General features: G+C 39.7%; 1 protein-coding gene across 3 annotated transcripts in view; it reads left to right on the forward strand.

The window, feature by feature from the left end:
* Positions 1-1,224: 1,224 nt before the first annotated feature.
* Positions 1,225-26,042, forward strand: part of LOC310648691 (lipid droplet-associated hydrolase-like) — a 32,736-nt gene continuing 7,918 nt past the window's right edge. For 2 of the 3 annotated variants that reach the window (XM_083376682.1, XM_083376680.1), the window contains exons 1-3: positions 1,225-1,344; positions 3,825-3,980; positions 11,799-11,933. In XM_083376682.1, the coding sequence (XP_083232808.1) occupies positions 1,308-1,344; positions 3,825-3,980; positions 11,799-11,933 (328 nt within the window). In that variant the 5' untranslated portion in view covers positions 1,225-1,307. Of the gene's footprint in view, positions 1,345-2,367; positions 2,435-3,824; positions 3,981-11,798; positions 11,934-26,042 lie in introns of those variants that run through there. The other variant, XM_083376681.1, reaches the window with a different exon arrangement.

Below are 26,042 nucleotides of genomic sequence, written 5' to 3' on the forward strand. Positions count from 1 at the left end.
AAAGGGTCATAAAATCAGGCATGACTCACTTAACAATTGCTTTGTTTAATAACAGATATTCTGGTCCCAATTTTGGTCTTAAGTCAAGGACTACCTGTATATGACACTATCTCTGGTGCTAGGGAATATAAATAAGCCTGGTTCCTATACTTGGGCAGTCTGGCTGGCTATTTACTGCAACACCCTTCTAAGAAAGTGGGAAGATGGTAAATAATGCTGACTTAATACATAAATGTGTGATAGCGTGTGGCAAATGTCCTTACTGTATTAGAGGCAAATATAAATAGAAACCAAAACTAGGATGCTGGAGATTGCCATATGCCTATCCAGGGATCTAGGAAGAATACCAAGGTAGGGTGGTATTTGAGTTCAGGATTAGAAGCGAGAGGAGGCAGCATCCTGAGACTCAGAGGAACCCTGGGGCTCCCAGGGCATTAAAAGTGCTGTTTTACAATGCAAATGGGCTGGAATGGGAGTCTACTTTTAACCTTCCAAAAAATGCTCAAGACACGGCTTTTCCCTCCAAGTGCTGGGATAGGGTGGAGACTGGTAAAATGATCTTGTTGCAGGCTACATGGCAAAGCTTAACTGTGGTGAAAAGTCTATTGGTTTTAATATTTTTGGATTTAATATTTTAATTATAGATAGATGATACCTTATTTTTGGGTTGAAGACCTACCTATTTGAACAAGCCGGCCTGGCCTGATGGGGGATGTGCTGGGGTTTTTATTGGGGATTTTTATATTATTCTACTGTTTTTAGCTCGGGCTCTTATTTAATTCTCTTTTTAATTTTTGTATTCTGCATTGTTTATGTGCCCTGTTCACCGCCCTGAGTCCTTCGGCAGAAGGGCGGTATACAAATGAAATGAAATGAAATTTGGTGCAAGATGGTTGCAAGATAGTGCAAGATACATAAATGTTTTGAATGGATGGATGAGATGACCGACACAGAACATTAATGGATGGATGGATGGATGACAGACAGATACAGAACACCCAAGTCTTTTTACCTTTTTACCTACTGTAAAAGAAAGAGTCGCGAAGGAATAGTGAGGATTGCGCATGCGTGCATCAGAAGAGAAGCCTCCCCCGAGTGCGACCTATGCTCTGAATATCGGAATTAAGCGGCCTCCAAGGGGGAGGGGGGGCGGAAGCTTTGGAACGATTCGAGCCTCAACGCCCCGTTACGTCTCAGCCGGGCGGAAGAGTCACGGGTGCCGAGCGAGCATCTCGCTACTGTTTTCAACTTCCGCCCGGCCGAGCTTATGACGAACAGGAGCTGCTGCGCTTCTCCCTGTCTGAGAGATGCTGGGAGCCGGTCGAGAGCCGCTGAATGGGGAAGGTACGTGCTTGGCCAAGGATTGCCTCGTTGGTTTTTCCGCCGTTCTCCGGTGCTCCTCTTCTCCAGCCCCTGATATTAATCGCTCCCGTTTCCCACCTTCTTTTCCCAGGGTAACGATGGCAGAAGCCATCACGCTGTGCTTGTTTTCTGGACAGCCATCAAGCGGTCATAATTGCACTGAGCCTATGCTAATAATTGAACTTTATAGTTGAAATAACGAGGCTGATGGAGCAACTCAAGCGAGGCAATCTGGTGCGGAAAAGAAGAGTAACCAAGGAAGGTTCCTGCTCAGTGTCGCGTTTGCACTAAATGCAATATTTCCGTCTGTTTCACACACACACACACACACAAACAAACCAACAAACCCTGCGTCACTGCACTTTTGGATTAACTGCTGCTTTGTTTTGGCTATTGTTCCCATGTTATTAGCCTAACCCTAACTATTGGCCACGAGGTGGGCATAGTCCCGCGGGGACGGGGAGCGCCTGGTTGCCTCCCTTGGTTTTTTATATGTTATGACTCAGGCAAAAAAAAAAATACTACAGAAGACATTCCCTCCCCCCCTCTCCTCCCAATCCTGTTCTCTAACAGGAAAGAGGGAAAATCATTACTGCTTCCTGGACTGTTTTTTCAACTGTTAATTTGCAGAGAAAGCAACAGTAGTCTTATGATGTTGACTTTTGGAATGTAACCTCTCCTGGGTACAGTAAAATAATGTGATTACAAATATGTGAGAATAAACTACACTACACTTTGGATCAACATAGTTGCATCGTGCAATTTCTCTGAAGAGAAATTTTGTGCTTTGTTCCCTAAGGATGGTGCTGGAAATAATTTCCTGTTTGATTTCTCCTGAGGACAGGGATAAGGCTCACTATTGCATATGCAGCAAACTATACTCCGTGTCAAATGGTGCCATGATATTTTCTGATTTTTATTAGCAAAAGACATTGACTTGATGAAGACTGGTAAGATCATCAGAGATCTAAAAAGAAATATTCACCCCTTCCTCTTTCTTGGTACAGGTAGTCCTCGACCTATGACCACAATTGAGCCCAAAATTTCTGTTGTTAAGTGAGACATTTATTAAGTGAGTTTTGCCTCATTTTACGATCTTTCTTGCCACAGTCATTAAGTGAATCACTGCAGTTGTTAAGTTAGTAACCCCGGTTGTTTAGAGCCTTGGTGGAGCAGTGGGCTAATGCCTCCTTAAGTAACACCAGCTGCCTGCAATTAGTGCAGGTTCGCATCCCACCAGGCTCAAGGTTGACTCAGCCTTCCATCCTTCCGAGGTAGGTAAAATGAGGACCCAGATTGTTGGGGGCAATAAGCTGACTTTGTAATAATGCCGCTTGGGGGGGGGGCGAAAGCCCTAATAAGCAGGCACATACATAGAATGAAGGCTATTGCTAAGCACATTGGTTTGTGCTTTAAAATTGTAAGCCGCCCTGAGTCTTCGGAGAAGGGTGGGATATAAATGGGATTAAAAAAAAGAAGAATCTGCTTTCCCACTGACTTTGGGTGGCAAAAGGTGATCACATGACCCTGGGATACAGCAACTGTCATAAATATGAACCAGTTGCCAAGCATCTGAATTTTAATCACATGACCATAGGGATGCTGCAAAGGTTGTAATGTGAAATTGATCATAAGTCACTTTTTTCAGTGCTGTTGTAACTAAATGAACTGTTGTAAGTCAAGGACTACCTGTAGTCATAAGGAATACCCCCCCTTATTTTCAAGGGGTGGGGGAAGCACTCCTCCAAAGCAGTACCATACAATATTAGCTCCAGAGTGCATCAGGGAGCAAATGGAGTAGATTCCCTCCAGGCCTGATTTAATCCCATTAATTGAAGTTTGTTTGTTTTTTATTAAAAAAGTTGGCACTGAAGAGTTTGAATTTGGTAAATTAAATCTGAGAGTTTATTTTCCTTGACAAAGTTTAAAATAAGTCTGATTTTTCCCCATTACTAATATACTAGGAATAAGAGCCTTGATTTGCTACCTTGCTCATTGATTTTTGTTTTCAATCCACATGCAACAAACATCAGGCCCTTGATCAGTGGTGGGATTTAGCCAATTCACACCACTTCTGGTAGCTTCCAATTCACACCACTTCAGGCCCAGAATGGACTTCCGGAAGTGGCATCCACCCAGAGAACCAGTTGTTCACATATTTGAATCTCACCACTGCCCTTGATTTAACTAGCTTTAGTAAACATTCTGTGCTTGTGATATTGTAAATTACCAGTTCTAATTCTGATAAGAATCAGTGCCTCTTCTGAAAGTATTTAATAACATAGGAAGCTGCTGTTAACCTTACTTGTTCGCTACATGAGAATTTCTGAAACCATCATGTAGGAGTTGACAAAACTCCTGTATCTTGTTTGGACAGAAAATAGCCAAACAAGCCAAACAAGTATGGAATGATTATTCATAGCTAACTAGTTACCTTTAAACTCTCTTTATTGTCTCTTCAGCAACAAGCATGGAATCAGATTCCAAAGAGCAAGATTTGATACATGAGGAGTTCACTTACATTTCTGGAGCCCTTACACAGATTCTAAAGTGTGGCCCTTGGGAAGATCTCTGGAATGATAAAAGTGCACCCAGACTTCTATTTCTAGTTATCCCTGGTAAGTTTCACATGGTGATGGTTTGACATGTACGTTTTCTAGATCAATCGGTTCTAGAAAGTGAAAAGGGGAAGGCTTGAGTATAATTCCATAGAACAGATTTTAATAAAGGCTTGTTTTCTGAAAGGGCAGAGAGGATATGGTAATAAGGATTGAGATACTAGTTGGAAAAAAAGCCCTAAGAGGCATTTTCTGATTTATCCCTTTGGGGAGATGGTGGAGCTAGAATGAGGGTTGTTTTTATCCTAGTTGCTCAGTTATGGGAGAAAAAATATTAAGTGACAGTTCTGCCGAATAAGAGAAGCCTGTCGATCAGAAAGTCGGCAGTTTGGCAGGTCGAATCCCGAGTGCTGCGTAACAGAGCGAGCGCCTGTTACTCGTCCCAGCTTCTGCCAACCTAGCAGTTCGAAAGCACGTAAAAATGCAAGTAGAAAAATAGGGACCACTCCGGTGGGAAGGTAACAGCGTTCCGTGCGCCTTTGGCATCTAGTCATGCCGGCCACATGACCACGGAGACGTCCTTGGACAAATGCTGGCTCTTCAGCTTTGAAACGGAGATGAGCACCGGCCCCTAGAGTCGGAAACGACTAGCACGCATGTGCGGGGGAACCTTTACCTTTACCTTTAGTGATAATCAAGTCATCCTTTTTCAAAAAAGGCAAATAGCAGAAAAATGAGACTGGAGGGTGGAAATATTTATTATAGTATTGGAATAAGTTTTTCGGTGCCTCGTAAGGCTAAAAGTTTAACTTTTTCTTCCTGGCAGAAATGTTCGTGACTATTATCAGATACTGGTTTTAGAATAGAATAGCTTCTTTGGATTTTGGTACTTGAATATTGTGGCCACTGGTGGACAAATATTGCCTAGATTTCTAGTTTCCTCATTTAAAAAAAGGTAAACCTGCTTTCTCAAGTTTAAGCATCTCTGTATTGATGAGTGAGCTATTCAGACTAAAGGGTTACTAAGGCTATAAAAATGGATATCATGATATGAACCAAGCAGGCACAAAACATGTTCTTCCGATAACAGACATGTTGCTTCAGGAGGATTATGCTATATACACTTCAAACAACATAAATCTTCAATTTATGATCAGTCACTTAATGACTGTTCAAAGTTACAATGGGTCTCCCAGAGGTCTTTAGAACCTGTGTGTGGAGTTACAACAGTTGCAACCTCTTGCATCATGTAATTATATTTTGGAGGCTTGGCAGTTGGCTAACTTTTGTGGCTGTTTGCAGTGTCCCATGGTCACGTGACCACAATTTGTGATGTTTTTGCCAGTTTCTGGTTCCCAGCAAAACCTGCCCATTGGGGAAATAGATTCATTTAACGACCACCTTATTCATTTAATGACCATAGCATTTTATTTTTTTTATTCCCATTTATATCCCGCCCTTCTCCAAAGACTCAGGGCGGCTTACAATCTAAAGCACAATTGTCATAAAAAGTGGTTGCAACTTAAATTTGGTTAGGTCACGGGTCGGCAACCCGCGGCTCCGGAGCCGAATGCGGCTCTTTGAGCTGTCTCCGGCGGCTCCCAGTCCTCTGCCGGCGGAGGTTTGCAGAGCTGCGCGCGCAGCTCTCCAAACCTCCACTGCCCCGTTTGCAGAGATGCTTCGTCCATGTTTGACGAAGGCAGCAGCTCTCCAAACAGCTTTCCAAACAGTTTGCAGAACTGCTGCCTGCAGCAGAGGTTTGGAGAGTTGCACACGCACTCTCCAAACCGCCGCCATCCCATTTGCACAGCTGCCACGTTCATCCATGTTTGGCGAGTGCAGCACACGCACCTCTCCAAACTACCGCCGTCCCGTTCAGAGGTCTGCCGCGCTCGTCAAACACGAATGAATGCGGCAGGTCTCCAAACGGGCGGCGGCAGTTTGGAGAGGTGTGCGCGCACTCTCCAAACCGGCGCCATTCCGTTTACACAGCTGCCGCGTTCGTCCATTTTTGATGAGCGTGGCAGGTCTCCAAACAGGTGGCGGCGGTTTGGAGAGGCGCGCACGCACTCTCCAAACTACCACCGTCCCGTTTGCACAGCTGCTGCGTTTGTCCATGCTTGACGAACGCGGCAGATCTCCAAACGGGACGGTGGAGGTTTGGAGAGGTGCACACGCACTCTCCAAACTACCACCGCCCTGTTTGCACAGCTGCTGCGTTCGTGTTTCTTTCAAACGTGGAGACATGCAGCAGCTCTGCAAACGGGGCAGCTCTCCAAACCTCTGCCTCCACATTTGGAGAGCTGCTGCATTCATCAAACGCAGAGGTTTGGAGGTCCCGGGAGAGGGGCAGGGCGCTCGGGTGGCTCTGGCGGCGCCCGGGCTGAAGGCACCGCCGCAACACAGTGCCCGTCACCAGGGAGACCCATCGCCGCCGTCGCACAGGTGCCTCACGACTCGAGGGAGCCACGCTGCAGGAGACGCTTGCGAGGCTTCCTTCGGCTGGGGAAGGGCCCGTTGCCTCTGAGGGGGGCCGGGCAGGATCCTCTGAAAGGCCGTTTCCTTCCTCAGCCTGCGAGTCCGTCCCTCCCCCCCATAAGCTGGCAGCACTGGGCAGCGCCAGGTGCGTGCGGCTCAGGATGCGGTGCGGGCATAGGGGGGGTGTATGTTTTTGCTTGTTCTGCGCATGCGCGTGCGTGCCCACATGCGCGTGCACATTTTGCGGCTCCCACTTTTTTGTGTGTATGACGGAACCGGTTCCGAGTGGCTCTTTTGCTGTTTCGGGTTGCTGACCCCTGGGTTAGGTAATGCCTTGACTTACATCCATAAAGATTTGTAGCCTAATTCCAGGCTCAATTGTGATAGTAAGACAAAGGATGACCTATAAATGAAAGTAAAGTGAGTTCTAAATCTTCACCATATATGTTCATTTCTCCCCCTCGACACTGCAAAAGACCAAAGAGAATGAGATAGCAGTAGTTAAGACTGTAGGAAGAGCAGGGTTCAAGTCCATCCTCAGCCACAGAACCTCACTGGGTGACTTTGAGCCAGTCTTTCTCACTCAACCCAACAGACATCCCAGGGTTGCTGTTTTGAGAAAGAACAAGGAGGAGGAAACACCATACATACCACTTTCTGCTCCAAAACAAAAGGAAGAATAGAATTTTAGATACGTAAATACATTCATTTATTCCCAACCACCGTATTACTGATTTCTGTAGAATGCTCACTAATGTCTCTGAAAGGAACATGAAGTCTGTAGTTCAGAAGTAGAATCCCAGGCAAGTTCAGGTTTTATTTCTCTGGGTTCTCCCAAATAAAACTGGGAAGCACTCCAATGGTTCAGTGATCTAACTTGTTATAGCGCAGTTTCCAAAATTTGTACTTGAGAACGTGGGAAGAGCCTTGGTGGAGCAGTGGGCTAATGCTTCCTTAAGTAACACCAGCTGCCTGCAATTAGTGCAGGTTCGCATCCCACCAGACTCAAGGTTGACTCAGCCTTCCATCCTTCCGAGGTAGGTAAAATGAGGACCCAGATTGTTGGGGGCAATTAAGCTGACTTTGTAATAATGCCGCTTGGGGTGTGTGTGAAAGCCCTAATAAGCAGGCATATACATAGAATGAAGGCTACTGTGCTAAGCTTGTAAGCCGCCCTGAGTCTTGGGAGAAGGGCGGGATATAAATGGAATTTAAAAAAAAAGATTTGTGAGAAATCATGTGAAATTATCAAGTTAATGAAAATGATGCCTGAAAAAAATGTAATACTTTATTAAGTCTCTTAGGTTGCATGCAACAAAGTATGCATAAAAGAAAAAAATATCCAGATATATTGTAACGATGGGCACTGCATGTACAAATTGCAGCCACATTCTACATGGCACCCTTCCCTCCCTATTTTCTCTGGATTACAGTAATACATGGCTACAATACGTGCCAAACTAAAATGCCACTTTTGGAAATGGAAGCTGATATGTGCTCAGCTGGAGATGCTGTTTGTTCTGGAAGGAGTTGTATGATCTTTGAACAATCACATTTGCACTTGGGAGTTTTTGGTGTTCTATCTGACATTTCAAAGGAAAGGTGTCTGGTCCTTTCTCCTATATATTTGTGTTAATTGGCTTTATTTGGATGTGATGAGAAGAAGACTAGCATTTCCTAAGCTTGCATATTTTCATGTTTTCCTTGAGCATAACAAGGAGTTCTAAAGCTCTCTTTTGCATTTTAGTTTGCTGTGTTGTCACACTTCACTTAAATGAAATTTGAAGCATTTGATCTTAGAAATGATGGTAGTAGACTGCTGATGATGTTGCCAAGTTTAGTAATGAAATGTCTGCAAGAAAACAACCAAGCTCAAAAGGCACTAAGCATCCCACAGTTTAACTCTAAGCTATAAGTATTCTCTTCTATCATATCACAGTATCATTTTATAGTCAATGACTTACGAAGAAATCAAAAATACAGTGAAGTGGCTAGAAGCTTAAAGCTTTTGCAGTACGGATTTGCCTTATTTTGTTTAAAGATTGCAGTGGAATCTCTCTTAATGTTGGGATCAGATATATTTGTTCAAAGCAGTTCTTGTTTTGCAGATAATGTGGCCTATTCTACATTATGTCAAACTGTCAGGAACTGCTAAATAGGCGTTTAAACCAAACCAAATAAAGTTTAATAATGCCCAAGACAATTGTGCTTTCTGACTATAATGTAGAAAGAAGTATGCCAGAAGATGGTGCTGTTTTAAAGATAAGTACAAGGGGTTTTTTAAAACTATTTTTTGGAATGGAGAACTTGATTTTTCAATAATGTTGGAGGTTCCAAAGAGCTGGTCTCACTGCATTCTTCCAGATATTTAAGTTGCCATGTATATGATATACTTCTTCACAGTCAAAGAGCATTTGATGTGTCTGAAGCTAGTTTCTGGGTCATTGGTTGTTTCCCATGATTAGATTTTTCTCAACAGTAATCCCAGTGACAAAAGACTGAAGACTGCCGCTTCCAAAATTGATTTAGTGGTCTGCTCTTCAAACCATTGCATCTGGATGTGGAATTATTTCATTATCCCGAACGATACACAATGCTAAAATGATAATGAGAAAAGTTCAGAAGTCTCTACATATTCTGCATTAAGTCAAACTGTTAGGGCATTGGCACCAAGCTAATTAAAGGATCCATGCAGTGATTTTTCCTCAGTGGAGTAGGTAGAACAAGAATGTGGTATGGAGCATTTTGGGGCAGCCTCTCTATCTCTTCTCCTACATTGTGTGTCCTATATAGGTTAGCTTGGGCTCTTACTATTCCCAAAGATGGAAGATAAATGAATATGTTTATATGAGAGAGAAGAATGTGAGGTGCATTGTTCTTATCTCTCTCTTTTTTAATTGGGTGGTTATAAAGAATGCTGAGATTATGCATGTTGTTTATTTCGTACAGGGTAACAAATAACAATTGGTTGCCAAGGTTCTACTTTTAAACGACTTACACAGGGCCAAAATACTTCCTCTTGCTCTATCGGATTTTTGGATGGGATTATGAAATAGTGAGAATTCCCACTGAGATCTCAGCGTATTTGAAGGACCATTCGCAACAGACATATATTGTGGAGTGGAAAAAATGGATTGATTACATCCAGAATAAATATGGGACTAAAAAGTTTCATTTAGCATTTGAATAAGTATTGATGTGATATTTATATTGCTTGTAGTCATTTTATAAGAGTTAAAGTGCGATAGACTTAATAGTTCATTGTTGTTTGCATATGGTAGATTATGATTGTTTCTACTTTTATACCTTGTATTTAGCTCTGGGAAGTCGGGGAGGGGGATGGAGGGAGGTGTTGGGGAGGGTTGGGAAGAGGGGAGGGGGTTGGGAGGGGTTTTGTTTTGTTAAAGATAAAATGTACTGTAAAACTTTTCAATAAAAAAAAAAAGAATTCCCACTGTTCACAGAGATTTGAATGTATCCTTGGATTTTAATCTTGCTGAACCAGACTTTGTGACAGGTTCATTTGTTCAGCATGCTACCAAAGACCAAGGACAATTCACATTTTGTGGCAGAAAAGTTTTTGTCTTGCTTAAAAGAACAAAGAGTGATAATTTAATAAGCATTGTAAGGTACCGAGTGCTCTTTTGGACAGCATACATTAAAAAGTGCATTCACATTTGTGGCTCTTGTTTCTACCCCTTCAAAGTATTTTGCAGTGTCAGTCGCATGTTGTATTAAGTGATCTATATGATTATCTTTTGTAATTGCTCTTTTCCTCCTCTTACACTTGCCTTATTTTGTCTGTGATCTTTTCTATTTCCTTTCAAAAAAAAAATCAGGTAGTGACATAATTTATCAGAAGGTAGAAATCTTCCCTGTCAGGGGAAAAAAAAAGATTAAAATCTACACTGAGTGATTGACTACAAAGCTTAACAAAAGTTGTATAAATCTTACTTTCACTGTTCATCTGATGATGGGAATGAGACAAATATTCCATACTCCCCAGTGGAATGAATAGGGAAGAATAAAAATCTGTGACGAAGTTACAGCTCAGGTCTTTTAAATAAATTCTTCTCTTTCATATTATGGGAAAATGCACGCACATTATGTGAATTACAAAAATATTATTTTTTCTAAACACATTTTGATTACTGAATATTTTCACAGTGACAAAAACCCCAGAAGTAAACTGTTCTAATTTGGGAGGAACAGGAAGTAAACATTCTAGGAACTTGAAAAATGTGGATAATATACTATATTTGAAGTCTACATTGCTGGATAGGTTTGTATCACAAAGCAATACAATGAAGGAATTAAGTTCTACTTTTTCCCCCCTGAAAACTCATCCATGTGGGTTAAATCTTTAGAATAGAATAGAATAGAATAGAATAGAATAGAATAGAATAGAATAGAATAGAATAGAATAACTTTATTGTCACTTTCAATGTACATTGTCACACATTAAAATGAAATTTTGTTGCATTCAGCTCTCAAAGGGTTACCACCTCTGAAATACACTACATAAATATGACAAAAATAAATAAATACAGAATTATGCATATACCCACATATATTATATGATAGAGAAAAAACAGTCTAGTTCGGGTTATGTACACATGTGAATGGTGAATCTTGCGAGTTTATCAGATGGATGACGTAGGGAACAAAGTTATTACAGAATTGGGTAGTCCTGCTAAAAATACTTCGAAACCTCCTCCCAGAGGGGAGCAACAGAAACAGACCATGAAGTGGATGTGTGGGGTCTTTAATGCTTTGAGCTCTAAGCATAGAGCGCTTATAAGCAGCATCCTGAATACCAGGGAGTGAGCTTCCTATGATCTTCTCGGCTGTCCTTACCATTCTCTGTATGGACTTTCTATCTGAGGCATTGCTGCCACCAAACCAGAAAGTGATGCAGTTTGTTAAAGTGCTCTCAATTGTACCTCTGTAAAAAGTGGCCAGGACAGAAGGAGACAGATGTGCTCTCCTCATCCGACGTAGGAAATGTAGGTACTGGTTTGCATGCTAAGGATGATGTGTGGAGAGATCAATTCAGATTGTTAGTTATCTGCACCCCCAGGTACTTAATACTGTTGACCACCTCTACATCCTTGATATTGAGTGGAGTATAACATAACTATGCTGGCCCTTTCTTTGGTAAGGTGAAAGTTGCTTGCTGAGTTGCAAAATTATTTTTAGACAAAAAATGAGAAATGCCATACAGTTTAAGATCTATTTTCATTCCGAGTTCAAATATGATGTATAAATGATCCATACAGTGAAAAATATTTGATAAATATAATTTGCACAAGATACAAGATGAATCTTAATGTTTCAATCTTTTCAATGAATTGTGTTTATTTGTGGCCTATATTTTTAGTATATTTTTCTCTCTTTTAGGTAATCCAGGATTGGTTGGCTTTTACCGGACATTCATTGAGGCTTTATATTTTAACCTGAATCAGCAGTATCCGGTGTGGGTCGTTAGCCATGGTGGACACTGTAAAATTCCTCATAGCATCAAAAGAAAAGAAGGTAGTCTTAATATTTTTCTTCTATTAGATTATTTATCATTGATGAATGCTTAGCCTATAGAGGTCAGCTGACAAACGTGTTTTATGCTAAACTGTACGAAAATGGTGCCATAGATTTTATTGATATTTTCATTTATATGTCTAAGACTAGTTTTAATATTTATTTAGGTGCTTACATGGCTGTTCCATTCAAACTCTCTGATGCTGGGTAGTGTACAAAAGATACCCCATCCCCAATTTAAAAAAAATACAAAATATAGCACCTGAAAACATACTAAACCAGACATGTCAAACACAAGGCCCGGGGGCCGGATCCGGCCCGCGAAGTGGTTTCATGTGGCCCGCGAAGCCATCCTGGAAACAGTGAGGGAACAGCCCCCACTGCCTTGGCCCCGGCCCAGAGACCCTCCCTTCTGCCAGAGACCCTCAGATCTGTCCCACTCCTGCCCAGGCCCCCATAGGCACCCTTGATGCGAACGATGTAGAGCTGGCCATGCCCACCCAGTAGGCCATACACACTCTAGCCATGCCCACCCAGTAGGACATGCTCACCCTGGCCATACCCACCCAGCCCCTTGAGGGCAACTGCAATGCTGATGTGGCCCTCAATGAAATTGAGTTTGACACCCCTGTACTAAACCTTAAATATTGAAGACTGAAAATGTCAACAACCTACCCAGGGGTACTCACCTCAACCCAGCCACAAAGCTTGGTAGAAGATCCAGATGTTAAGCACCTTCCTAACGGGAACATCTGGGAGGTAGATCATTCCAAAGAGCAGCCAATAATAAGGAACTTAAAGATTAGGTAATACTCCCAAGACACTTAAAAAGATGAATACTGTAAATGAGAACTTGTTTAGAAATCAGAGAAATGTGGAAGAATGCAAACAGCGGATGAAGGATTTTTTTGAGATTAATATGAATAAGGGTACCTCTATGGATATGGTTTGGGATGCTAGCAAGGCCTATATGAGAGGGGTGTTGATATATATGAATAATAGACATAGACGTGCAGTGGAAACTAGAAGGAAAGAACTGGAGAATGAAATAAAGGAAAAAGAAAAGGTTTTGATTTTGAATCCAGAGGATGTGAAGATTAAGGAGGCTATTAGACTGCTAAGAGGACAATTTGATAAATTAATGGCTGATCAAGTGGCGACCAATCTGCGGTTTGCTAGGCATAATACTTTTTGCAACGCTAATAAACCAGGCAGATGGTTAGCTTATAGACTGAGGAAAAAACAAAGGGCCTCTAATATAGATAAGATTGAGTATAAAGGAAGGGTTGTGTTTCAACAGAATCTTATTAAGGATGCTTTTGTGGATTTTTACTCGAAATTATATACTAAAGAGGAAATTAGTGCAAAAGATATTGATATATACTTGGAGAATGCTAGCATCCCGGTTCTTACGCAAGTACAAAAAGAGGGGATTAATCAACTGATTACAGAAGAAGAAATTTTTACAGCAATTAAGGAACTGAAGGTGGATAAAGCACCAGGCACGGATGGCTTGACTGCGGCCTATTATAAAAATTTACAATTAGAGATGATAAAACCGTTAAAGGAACTGTTCCAGACAATTCAGAGGGGGGGAAAGGTGCCACCGTCTTGGAGAACAGCTTTTATTTCTTTGATTCCGAAGGAAGACCAGGATGCTACTCAAGTTAAAAATTATAGACCGATATCGCTTTTAAATACAGATTATAAGATATTTGCTAAGGTTTTGGCTAATAGACTGATGAGGGTTCTGCAACAGGTGATTCATGGGGATCAAACGGGGTTTATTAGTGGTAGGCAAATGAAAAATAATGTGAGACATATAGTTGATGTATTAGAGTTTTTGGAAAGGAACAACCAGATCTCTGCAGCGCTAATCTTTTTAGATGCTGAAAAGGCTTTTGATCAATTGAATTGGCAATTTTTGTTGAAAGTTTTAGATAAAATGGATTTTGGGGAAAATTTTTTACAACCGATTAGGGCATTATATCAAAAACAAACTGCCCGAATTATAGTTAATAATAGCCTGACAGCAGCATGTAATATTGAGAAGGGCACAAGGCAAGGGTGTCCGTTATCGCCCTTGTTATTTGTGTTAACTTTAGAGATATTATTGGTTAAAATTCGGAATTCGGAAAAAATTAAGGGGATACAAGTTGGAGATCAGGACTATAGAGTGAGAGCATTTGCAGATGATCTGGTTGTTACAGTGACCCAGCCAGAGAACTCTGTTGTGGACCTGATGGAGATAATAACACAATATGGGAAGGTTTCTGGATTTAAAGTAAATGTACAGAAAACCAAAATTTTGGCTAGAAATATGACAGTTTCACAGAAGGTTCTTTTAGAAGGATTAACTGGATTTGAGATTGTTAAAAGGGTTAAATATTTGGGGGTGATCTTATCACCCTCTAATACAAAGTTATATAAAAATAATTATGAAAAATTATGGGGGAAAATTCGAAAAGAATTGGAGAGTTGGGAAAAATTGCAATTGTCTTTGTTGGGACGGATTGCAGCAGTGAAAATGAATGTCCTGCCCAAATTTTTATTTTTATTTCAAATGATACCGATTTTTAAGAAAGATTCTAATTTGGAGGAATGGCAGCGTGGTATCAATAAATTTGTGTGGGCAGGGAAAAAGCCACGAGTTAAACTTAAGATTATGCAGGATACTCGTGAGAGAGGTGGCCTTAAATTGCCTAATTTTAAATTATATTATGAAGCTGCTGCATTAGTAGGAATAAGTGATTGGATTAATTTGACGCAACCGAGGTTATTAAATCTTGAGGGCCATGATTTGTTGTTTGGCTGGCATGCATATTTGTTGTATGATAAGAAGGTAGATACTGTGTTTAGGATGCATATTTTAAGACAGGCATTGCTGAGAGTTTGGAAGAAGTATAGACATAAGTTAAACTGCAAGATACCATTGTGGGCAATTCCAAAACACGCAATAGAAAATATACATGCTGGTTTCAAACATGATGTGACTACATACAAGGAAATTTTAAGCTTGGAAAGGAATGTTTGGTGTTTGAAATCATATAGCCTCTTGCGAGAAGAGAAGGTTGTTCAAACTTGGTTTCAATATATTCAGTTACGGGCCAGGTGGAAAGAAGACCAGAAAAATGGATTTGCAATGACTGATGAAAACTTGATAAAGCAAATTAGAAATCAGGGACCAGCACATATTAAACGGATATATCTTGCATTGATAGAGATTGATTCAGAAACAGAGCTTGTTAAGGATTGTATGATAAAATGGGCCCAAAACATTCAGGAAGTTATCACAATGGACACGTGGGAAAAGATTTGGGTGAGGAACGTAAAATTTACTCAAGCTCAAAATCTAAGAGAGAACTTTTACAAAATGTTTTATAGATGGCATTTAGATCCTAAAAAGCTTGCAAGTATGTATCCGAATTATCAGCCTAAATGTTGGAGGTGCGGTGATGAAGATGCAACATATTTTCACATATGGTGGACATGTAAGAAGGTTAAGGCTTTTTGGATAAAAGTCTGGTGGAATATGCAGAAGATTTTTAAACAGAGGATAAAGTTTTGTCCGCAACTTTTTTTGTTGGGAATAATTGCCGACGCTACAGTTGTGGACACCAAGATGATGTTGAACTTAATTACGGCAGCAAGACTTTTGATAGGCCAATATTGGAAGAAAGAGCAACTGCCGACCATAGAAGAGTGGACTTTAAAGATGGCGAAGATTTCGGCCTATTTGAAAGATCATTCGCAAGAACGTTATATTATGGAATGGAGAAAATGGATTGAGTTTATCCAGAACAAGTATAGGGTTAAGAAGTTTTATGTAGCATTCGAATAAGTCTTCTTTCGTTTTCTTTTTTTCTTTTTTTCTTTTAGTTTTTTTATATATATATTTAATATTGCTAAGGTTTGTTTTATCCTATATAAGTTAGAGAGTGATGGATTTTAGAATTTATAGTTGTTAGTATATGGTTGTTTATGATTGCTTTTTTTATATATATATATACCTTGTATTTAGCTCTGGGAAGTCGGGGGGGAGGGGGGGAGGTAGGGGGGGGAGGGGGGAGGGGGAGAGGTAGGGGGGAGGGGGGAGGGGGGAGGGGAGCTTTTTAAAGGAAAACTGTATTTTAAAACTTTTCAATAAAAAAAAAGATGAATACTTTTCCAAATTATTACTGTAGTATTGGCTTATCTTGGATCAGCTTTTGGGATATGAAGCATTTTTAAGGACAAAAAAGGAAACAAAGGATTGACCTGAAAGCAGCAGTTGTGTCTGTCTTATACAAAATATTAGCTACTTGACTATGTCCACAGGTAGGTGGTTATTTATTTTGGAGCAGAAGGTCATGGAACAATAACACATTTGAAATGTATTGCTTCCTTTGGTTATCACCATAAGCAGTATGCTATCTTCATAGCTAGAAGTGCTGCATGTAAAAGGCAGGGTTTTTTTAATTGCCATTTATTATGGACCTACTTAGCACAGGCAGGTGGAATCTACTAAGCTAATTATAGCTGAGCTGCCAAAAACGGAGGCTGGTTGGTATGTATTTGCATGGAAGAACGTCAGAACAATCCAAAATTGCAGACTGTCCCCACCTCTAAACATTTCTCTGCTGATTTTCAGCCTGCTTTCCAATTATTTTAGGAGGGGTTAGTGGTTTCTCAGGAATTAATCTTCTGAAATAGAAGCAGTTGTAGACCTAGTCCAGTCCTATTTTTTTCATACACCTTACCCTGAACACTTTGGAACCACTTCCAGCTTGGAGAATTAATTTCCAGAAAATCGCCTGCCTACCCCAGGAACCGCCAGAATGACACGGCCTGAGAAGGAACAGAGCATTCTGCAATTCTCTGGAAAATTCCATTCTGGGATTGATTGTTTTTATTCTGTGTATCACAACTCCTTAGTCTTGATGGAATTTAAATTCATGCTCTGTTATTTACACAGTGAGGATACACACACAAACACACACATGTCTGTACCAAAAGTCAGGCTTCATAGACAGTTTATTACATAAATCACATTAAATGTTCAAATTGGTTGTCATTTTCTTCCAAATATTTCATTATTCATTTGATGCATGACCTTTGAACATTCCTAAGTATACGGTAAATAATACTATTGGACAACATACGGAGAAATCAAATTGTGATTAGCCTGTAGAGGCTGACTTTTGGTGCGTTCTGTGTATGCATGAGTGTGTGCGTTTTCCTGTTATACTAACACACCCTTTGGTAAAATATTAGTGCTTATAATGCTTATGACATTGCAGCTCATTTTGGCATAGGTTTTTTTATTGAAAAGTTTTAAAATACATTTTTAGAACATATACCCCATCTCCCCCACCCCCCTCCCCTTCCCTCCCTTCCCAACACCACCACCCCCCCCGACTTCCCAGAGCTGAATACAGGGTATTACATCATACAATCTTACTCTAAAATATTCTAATTACTATAATTACTCTTTAAATCCTATCGCACTTTAACTCTCCTTAGCCATACCATAGAAAAAATAAATAATATATCCTCTAATTATAATAACTAATAACTATTCATATGCTAAATGATACTTTGTAGTCCCATATTTGTTCTGAATATAATCAATCCATCTTCTCCATTCCACTATATATCTCTGTTGCGAGTGATCTTTCACATATGCCGAGATTTTGGCCATTTCTGCCAGGTTTGAAACTTTCAAAGTCCATTCTTCAATAGTAGGCAGATCCTCCTTCTTCCAGTATTGCGCTACCAAAAGTCTTGCAGCTGTTATTAAGTTCAGCATCAATTTAGTTTCTATAGCAGTACAGTCAGTGATAATACCCAACAAAAACAATTGTGGTGAGAATTTTATCTTTTTCTTAAAGATCTTCTGCATGTTCCATCAAATTTTGATCCAAAAAGCTTTAACTTTTTTACAAGTCCACCATACATGATAATACGTTGCATCATCACAACCACATCTCCAACATTTTGGCGGACAATTTGGATACATACATGATAATTTTTTGGGATCTAAATGCCATCTATAAAACATCTTGTAAAAATTCTCCCTTACGTTTTGTGCCTGTGTAAATTTAACATTCCTAACCTATATTTTCTCCCAAGGATCCATTATTATTGGTTCTTGAAAATTCTGGGCCCATTTTATCATACAATCCTTAAACAGTTCCGCTTCTGAGTCAATTTCTATCAATGCATTATATATCCTTCTTATATGTGCTCGACTTTGATCTCTAATTTGCTTTACCAAATTCCCATCTGATATTGAAATGCCAATTTTCTGATCTTCGTTCCATCTGGCCTGTAACTGCCCATACTGAAACCAAGTTTGTACTATTTTTTCTTCTTTTAGAATATTGAAAGACTTCAATTGCCATTCATTCTTTTCCAATCTAAGAATTTCTTTATATGTTATCACATCATGTTTAAATCCCACATTTATATTTTCTATTGCATGTTTAGGTATTGCCCAAATAGGAATTTTATAATTCAACTTGTGTCGATATTTTTTCCAAACTCTCAACAAGGCAGACCTTAATATATATGTATTTTAAAAACTTTGTCTACTTTTTTATCATACAATAAATAAGCATGCCAACCATATAACAAATCACACCCTTCAATATTCAATAAACTCCTTTGTGTTAAATTAAACCAATCACTAATTGGTGATAATGCTGCCGCCTCATAATATAATTTAAGATTGGGCACTTTGAGATCACCTCTTTCACGTACATCTTGCATTATCTTAAATTTAACTCTCGGTCTCTTCCCTGTCCAAATAAATTTATTAATACCTCTCTGCCATTCCTCCAAATTTGAGTCTTTTTAAAGTACAGGTATCATTTGAAATAAAAATAAAAATTTAGGTAAAACATTCATTTTCACAGCTGCAATTCTTCCCAATAAAGACATTTGTAATTTTCTCCAACTATCTAGCTCTTTTTGTATTTTTGACCATAAGAATTCATAATTATTCTTATATAATTTAGTATTTGAAGCTGAAAGATGTACCCCCAAATATTTAACCTTTTGGCGTAGGTTTTTAAAAACACCTGAGTACTTAACTTTGTATCCTTTTTAAAAATGTACAAAATAATTTTGTAGGGCAACATGATTTTTATGTACATATCTGGATTCATACCTGCAGTATATTTGAAGTATATATGACTATTTAGCCAGGGAGTTGAAATTTAACACCATTAGGAAGATTGCCCACCCATGTTTAGTGGGATTGTTTGGGACTACATTTCCCCTTTGGCAGCCAGAAGGCTATCTCAATTGACAATTGACTTAGTATACACAATAGGGCAACCAAATTTGAATTTACAGCTTGAAGGTAAGGTGGGTGTTAATGGCCACTTTCTATAAAATCTAGATTAACAGGAGTCACTTCCTTATGTGATACTGACTTAGTGGTCTGCCTTGTCAGCCTGATAAAGCAGGGGTCCTTAACCCTTGGGCTTCAGACCATTCTCATTTGGGAATTACTACACCATAATCAAGTAATGGTAGCACTGCATATTTTGCATTCTAAGTCAACATTTATTTGCACAGCATCTTAATTTAGGTGTGCCTGTTTGTAGTTTTAGCTACTGTTCATTATGCTGATTGTTAATTATCTTATTGTTTAACGTAGTGTGACTAATTTCAGTGGATATTTTTGACTAACAAAGAATGGCTTTTGTACTTTTCTTCTGCATCTATAAATAGTATCTAGAAACTTTAATACACAAATATTTAAATAATATTTGTAACAAATAAGAATGCATTCAGCACTTCCAATTATAGAACATGAAAATTATATTTAACTTTTCATTATCACTAACTTCTCATCTGGATTCTAACATCCTACTTCCTGTACTACTAAAGCTGAAAGTGAAATCTGAGGTATCATGGTATTTTGTTTAAATTGCTGCTGATCATTGTGGTCAAATGTCAGATTCTAAAGCAAACAATAACAATTTGGCATTGCAAGGGGAAAAAATATTTCTCAGCTTTCAGATTGATAATAAAACTTGAGAACTAGCATTTGCTGGCAAGTCCATGACCTTATACAGTTAAAAAAAAACCTCACTGTTGATTGATAGCTTGAAGTCATGTAAGCTTAGATTTTATATTTAACTTTTAGTGCAATTGCCAGAAAACTCAGAGCATGTATCCCCTGATCATTTATCAAATTGATCTCCAGTATAGACACAGTAGGGGGGGGGGAGAAGCCCTTTGGTAGATGAATATTAGAAATTAAATTATTTGGGTATCTTAAAAAAATAAATAATTTATTAATAGTTTAGTTTGATTTTTTTCAAAATTAATTGTGAGCAGCACAATGTAAGACCGCCTAGGCCCTAGGACAGGGGTGTCAAACTCAATTTTATTGAGGGCCACATCAGCATTGCGGTCGCCATCGGGGGCTCAGGTAGGTGTGGCCAGGGTGGGCGCTGTTGTGATTCAGTGTCAGCCTGTGATACTGGCAGCTGAGTCTGATGATTCTGAAGAGGAGGAGGAGGAGGGATTTGGAGAGCCTTTGGTGTCAGAGGGAGGCTCTGATGCACTGCAGGACTCTCAGCCTGGCCCCTCCCATCATGTTCCTCATCAGACTCAGCTGTGTGAGCACAAGGTATTGGATGTAGATGATTCACAGCTGGATCTATTCAGGGACGCTAGGAGCAGGAGGCAATCCAGCAAAGTAGAACAAAGAAAGGCAATGAGGCAACTCGGTGAGAGGAGGAGAAGACAATGAGAAGCCATGCCTTGGGACTGCTGATAAAAGGGGAAGTTGTGGGAGGTGCTGGTTGCTGAAGGAAACCATTTGAAGATCTTCTGCTAGAGTCCTGGTCTGTTATTCCTGTTTAACTCTTGTTTGAACTTTTGATTTCTTTGTAAATAAATTTGGTTGGGTTTTTCCAGCCTGTTGACTATAAAAAGGGGTTGTCCCTGACATTCAAACAGGGCCGGTCATAGGCTGGAACAGAACAGGCGCAGCCTACTGGGTGGGTGTGGCTGCAGTGCGTATGGCCTACTGGGTGGGCATAACCAACTCTACATCATTCACATCAAGGGTCCCTATGGGGGCCTGGGCAGGAGTGGGACAGATCTGAGGGTCTCTGGCAAAAGGAGATGAGACCGGGGCAAGTGCGAAGGCATGGTCCACTCTCAGGCCATGCTGGTGGTGGGGCTGGACGGTGGTACGGAGGTCAAATGCCCAGCCCAGCCCTCAAGCACCTGCGGCACTAAGCCCAGCCCCACTTCCCCAAGGGGGCGCCCAGCTGCACTTACCTCCTCCTCAAGGCTGTTGCTGCTGTGCTTGCTCTCCTTAGCCAGGTTGCTCATGATGGGTACGAGGGCAAAGTCAAGAGGGAGGCCCACTCCCTCTCCATGTGAGGAAACCTGGCTTTGTATCCAAAGTTTCCTTAGCAATAGGATGGGAGACCGCCCCCAGGATAGGCCAGGGAGAGGGGGCAAGAGGATGGTGAAAGGGCAGCAGGGTAGGACTAAGGCATTTCAATCAGAAATTTCAGTCAGAACTGAAGAAGCTTCTTGGATGAGAAGCAAAATGTCTTCCTCAAGGAAGAAACAAAGTCCAGTTTACCTTTCAAAAAAGCATGTTTGAGATAACTTGAGAAACATTACTCACTGTAAGATTTAATGTTTTATATTATTGTGTGATTTAATTTGATTTGTATCTGAACGGCCATTATTTTTTATTAAAACCTGTAACTTCCTCCAAGGTGTGTTGGTGTGCTTGGGCCAGGTTGGGCTGGTCACCTGGGAAAGGGATAAAAGCGACTGATTGCCAGTGGCCCTTTCAGGGGAGGTGCTACAGATGGATTTGCTAATGCTGACTTTTTGGTCAATTCTTGTTCCAAAAGATAATGTCATTTATACTGACATATTGATATATACGGAATGTTATCAAATGGTACAGTATAGTTAACTATATATTTGAGATCTCTTTACATCCGTCTAGCTACCTACCTTGAAAGCTGAAGTACTCATATTGAAGTATTTAACGAGGCATTTTGTCATTCTGCTTAAGAAGGAACGATCTATACATGCTGAATAAACATTAGCAGAATCATTAAATGTTGCTTTTTCCTCTGCACTGCCCAGTATTGACACTTTGACTCATTACATTTTCCTAAGGGTTCGTTTGCTTGACTGCAGATGCTACTTATGAACAGCTCCTTTTATAACCTCATAAGCACCGACTACTTATTTATATCCCGTAGTTTTGTCCATTACAACTTGCATATTATTGTTTTTGTTTGTGTCTCTGTTTTTATATGGTAAAAGAGTTAGAGGATGTTAATGGCATATTTGGATCGAAAATGGCAAGCTTAAAAAACAAGGAGGGGGTAATATTAAAATGCCTTCTTGGATTTTTTTTGTAATCAAGGCACAGCAATCCTTGTTTCTTTCTTAAAATAAGCAACTGAAGCTTGCCCACAGTGCATTTATTTTTGCAAGATTATAGGGTTTCCCTTAACGTATCTCTTAACATTTGGAACAGCTTTTATTTAATTTGGTTTGAGAGTTTCAGTTGTATTTTGTTTGAGTGGTGTAGTGGTGAAGCAATTTACTTTCTTGCTCTTAAGCTTGAAAACATAGATTTGGAAAGTTTATTTAAATGGCATGTTAGTGCTTCCTCTCAGAGGCTTTTTAAAATACATTGTACTTCAGAGCCCTGGCTTTCAAAACAGAAGCTACTGATCATATGCTGCTGTCAATAAGGTCATGTTCGACTAGAGATTAAACAATTAATCTTTTATTGAGTTATAGACACTATACATATATTGCTTTAAACTTACATATATTGGGTTTATCTTACTATATTGAAATTGTATTAGAATCTTTACAAATAGTTACATTAACACTTTATATGCCACTCATAGCCTCACATTTAAAACTTTGGCTGAACATCAATATTGTTGTTATAAGCCACCTTGAACACATTTCTTAATGAAAAGGGAAGACAAAACTAAGCAATAACTAATGTGGAAAGTCACAAGGATAATGTTGATACAAAATGCTGTCTTTATTGGTTATATATTTAAATATGAAATAAAGAATTATACTGTGCAATTTTGGATATCTCAAATTCATCGCATAGAAATGAATTTAATTTTTCAGAGAGCTTTTGTATGGGATACCTAAAAAAATGTTGAACCTGACTGACTAGGATCCAGATAACTGCTTTATCCAGTGTTCTCTGAACAAACAGCCAAAAATGATGGTTGGACAACTGGGTGATAGTCATTTAATTCTTATTTAATTCCTATCGAGTCCAGGCTCGGCCTCTTAAGGAGAAATTATGCCAACTTCCTTGAAGGCTATTGGAAATATTTCCTTCTTTAAAGAAGTATTAACAATCTAGTCCAGTGGATGCAGAGAACTGTACCAGTTGTTCCAAGAGTCTAGGACATTTAAGAGAACTCCCTACCCAATTAATCATAGGTCATAGGCTAAAATGAATTCCAAATAATCATTGTCCTGATCACTGCTTTAGATTTTGCCCGAGCGGGTTAAGATTCAAGCAAATTTGAGCAACTTTACTAGTCAAATGCTGAGCTAAATATCACTATGGCAAGGGATGTGGGCTCCTTCCAAAAAGGGATTAATCACCCCTAATTATGCTTTGGACAATAGTCCCCCCCCCACATGCAGTAGGAGAAAAATAATAAATAATTTAGTTAAGGGGGCTTGTTTGCTCCATTAAGATACCATTGTGAATGCAGTAGCTAATCAGCCACACTTGAAAACCTATAAATTCCCTATCCCTGTCAAAAAAATTTAATACACAGCTGTTAAATTGTTTTGGGGATAGGATAAAGTCATATTTAGCCCTAATTCACTTCAACTATCATGCAATTGTCCATAAAATATAACCACGAGTGGAAAGTTGTGTTCTTGGGGAGCGGGGCAGCCATTTGAATGAGAATGTACACTAAAAATGTGCATTTGTTCTCACTTTTTTTTCTCTCTGGACTTTTGTGTAACATCCGAGTCCCCAGACATGGAGGGCAACCATCCATTCCCAAGATGGTATAGCTAATCAGCTTGTCCCAGAGGTGCTTTTTGAAAAAGCAACTGGACTTTGTTTTTCCCTGAAGGCATTTTGCTTCTCATCCAAGAAGCTTCTTCAGTTCTGACAACCATGACCGGGATGACTGAGAACCTCCATTGACAACTAATCAGCTTGTGTCAGTCTTGCGGGGTAAACCAGACAGTAATCACAACCAAATAAGCTGATTTTTTACTTTTTTGTAAAGATACATTGACAGAATCTTACAAGTCTGAAAGTACAATCCTTTCTTCCCCTCCTATCTCTTCCCAACCTGAGAAACTAGGAAGTCTCTTCAGAGTTTCTTATCCTGCCCATTATTCAACTTCCGTCTATGCTGTCTCTTATCGGATGGTTCCCTAGGCAGTTCTTTGACTTGTCTCCCCAAGTCTTTCTCACGTATCCTTACAGGTTGGAAGGGCTGTTTAGGTAGAATAGTCCCCTATTTACATGTGGAATGGTCTCCCATTTAGCAGTTATCTCTCCCATTTTGTTTCACTGACTGCTGAGATAGTAACATCTCAGTATCAGGTTTTCAGGTCTTAGCTTCAGCCTCAAGATTAATATCACATCTGATTTGGCTCTGATGAAAGCAGCAGCAACAACAACAAATAAATGCAGGTGAAAGAAGTACTGGGTGTGTTAATGAAATTACATGGTTATTTCTTACAGTATCTTAGCAAATAGTTTGCTTAAAATGCCTGTATTTCATAATCCTCATGAATTTTCATGAGGTCTACATAATGCTAACCAAACAAGTGTTATATAATGAGAAATGAATGATTTACTCTGTTGTAGTGTCACAAATATACAAGAATGTTTTTTTACTACAGAATATGTCTGATGTTTCAGTATAGAGCAGGAGCTTCCTGTTTATAGGACTGTTTAATATATGTGATGATTCACTTTCAAAGTTCTGCAGGCTATTCGTCAACAGTGAAATATTACCACATCAGTGTGTGAGGAAGAACGGGTTGTTTTCATTTAATGTTTCAGAAACTGCCTCAGCATGTGGTGGTGCTCATCATAATGGTTCAGCCTTTACTGCTCAGTTTGACTCTTCAGGAACTTTAAAGGACATTTGAAAGCATAAACATGCATAATAATTCATTAATATTGATTGGAAATGGACAAACATTTTGTGCCAGGAGTTAATATGGAATATACTGTGGGGAAAATGCATCAAATTTTCAGCTGCTTTTTTTGTCTTTTGATTTGCTTTGTGTTTGCTTGTAATCTGTCATATACCCACATGTACACAAACACATGCAAATGTCTATTTGTGGTATTTTTATTCTACAGTCATGGCCGAAATTGTTGGCACCCCAGAAATTTTTTCAGAAAATCAAGTATTTCTCACAGAAGAGTATTGCAGGAACACATGTTTTGCTATACACATGTTTATTCCCTCTGTGTGTATTGGAACACAACAAAAAAAGGGAGGAAAAAAAGCAAATTGGACATAATGTCAAACAAAACTCCAAAAATGGGCCGGACAAAATTATTGGCACCCTTAACTTAATATTTGGTTGTACACCGTTTGGAAAAAATAACTGAAATCAGTCACTTCCTGTAACCATCAATAAGCTTCTTACACCTCTCACCCAGAATTTTGGACCACTCTTCCTTTGCAAACTGCTCCAGGTCTCTCTTATTGGAAGGGCACCTTTTCCCAACAGCAATTTTAAGATCTCTCCACAGGTGTTCAATGGGATTCAGATCTGGACTCATTGCTGGCCACTTCAGAACTCTCCAGCGCTTTCTTGCCATCCATTTCTGAGTGCTTTTTGACGTATGTTTGGGGTCATTGTCCTGCTGGAAGACCCAAGATCTCAGACGCAAACCCAGCTTTCTGACACTGGGCTCTACAGTGCGACCCAAAATCCTTTGGTAATCCTCAGATTTCATGATGCCTTACACACATTCAAGGCACCCAGTGCCAGAGGCAGCAAAACAACCCCAAAACATCATTGAACCTCCACCATATTTCACTGTAGGTACTGTGTTCTTTTCTTTGTAGGCCTCATTTCATTTTCGGT

Source organism: Vipera ursinii (genome assembly GCF_947247035.1).
Source record: "Vipera ursinii genome assembly, chromosome: 1".
In the NCBI taxonomy this organism is placed as follows: Eukaryota; Metazoa; Chordata; class Lepidosauria; order Squamata; family Viperidae; genus Vipera; species Vipera ursinii.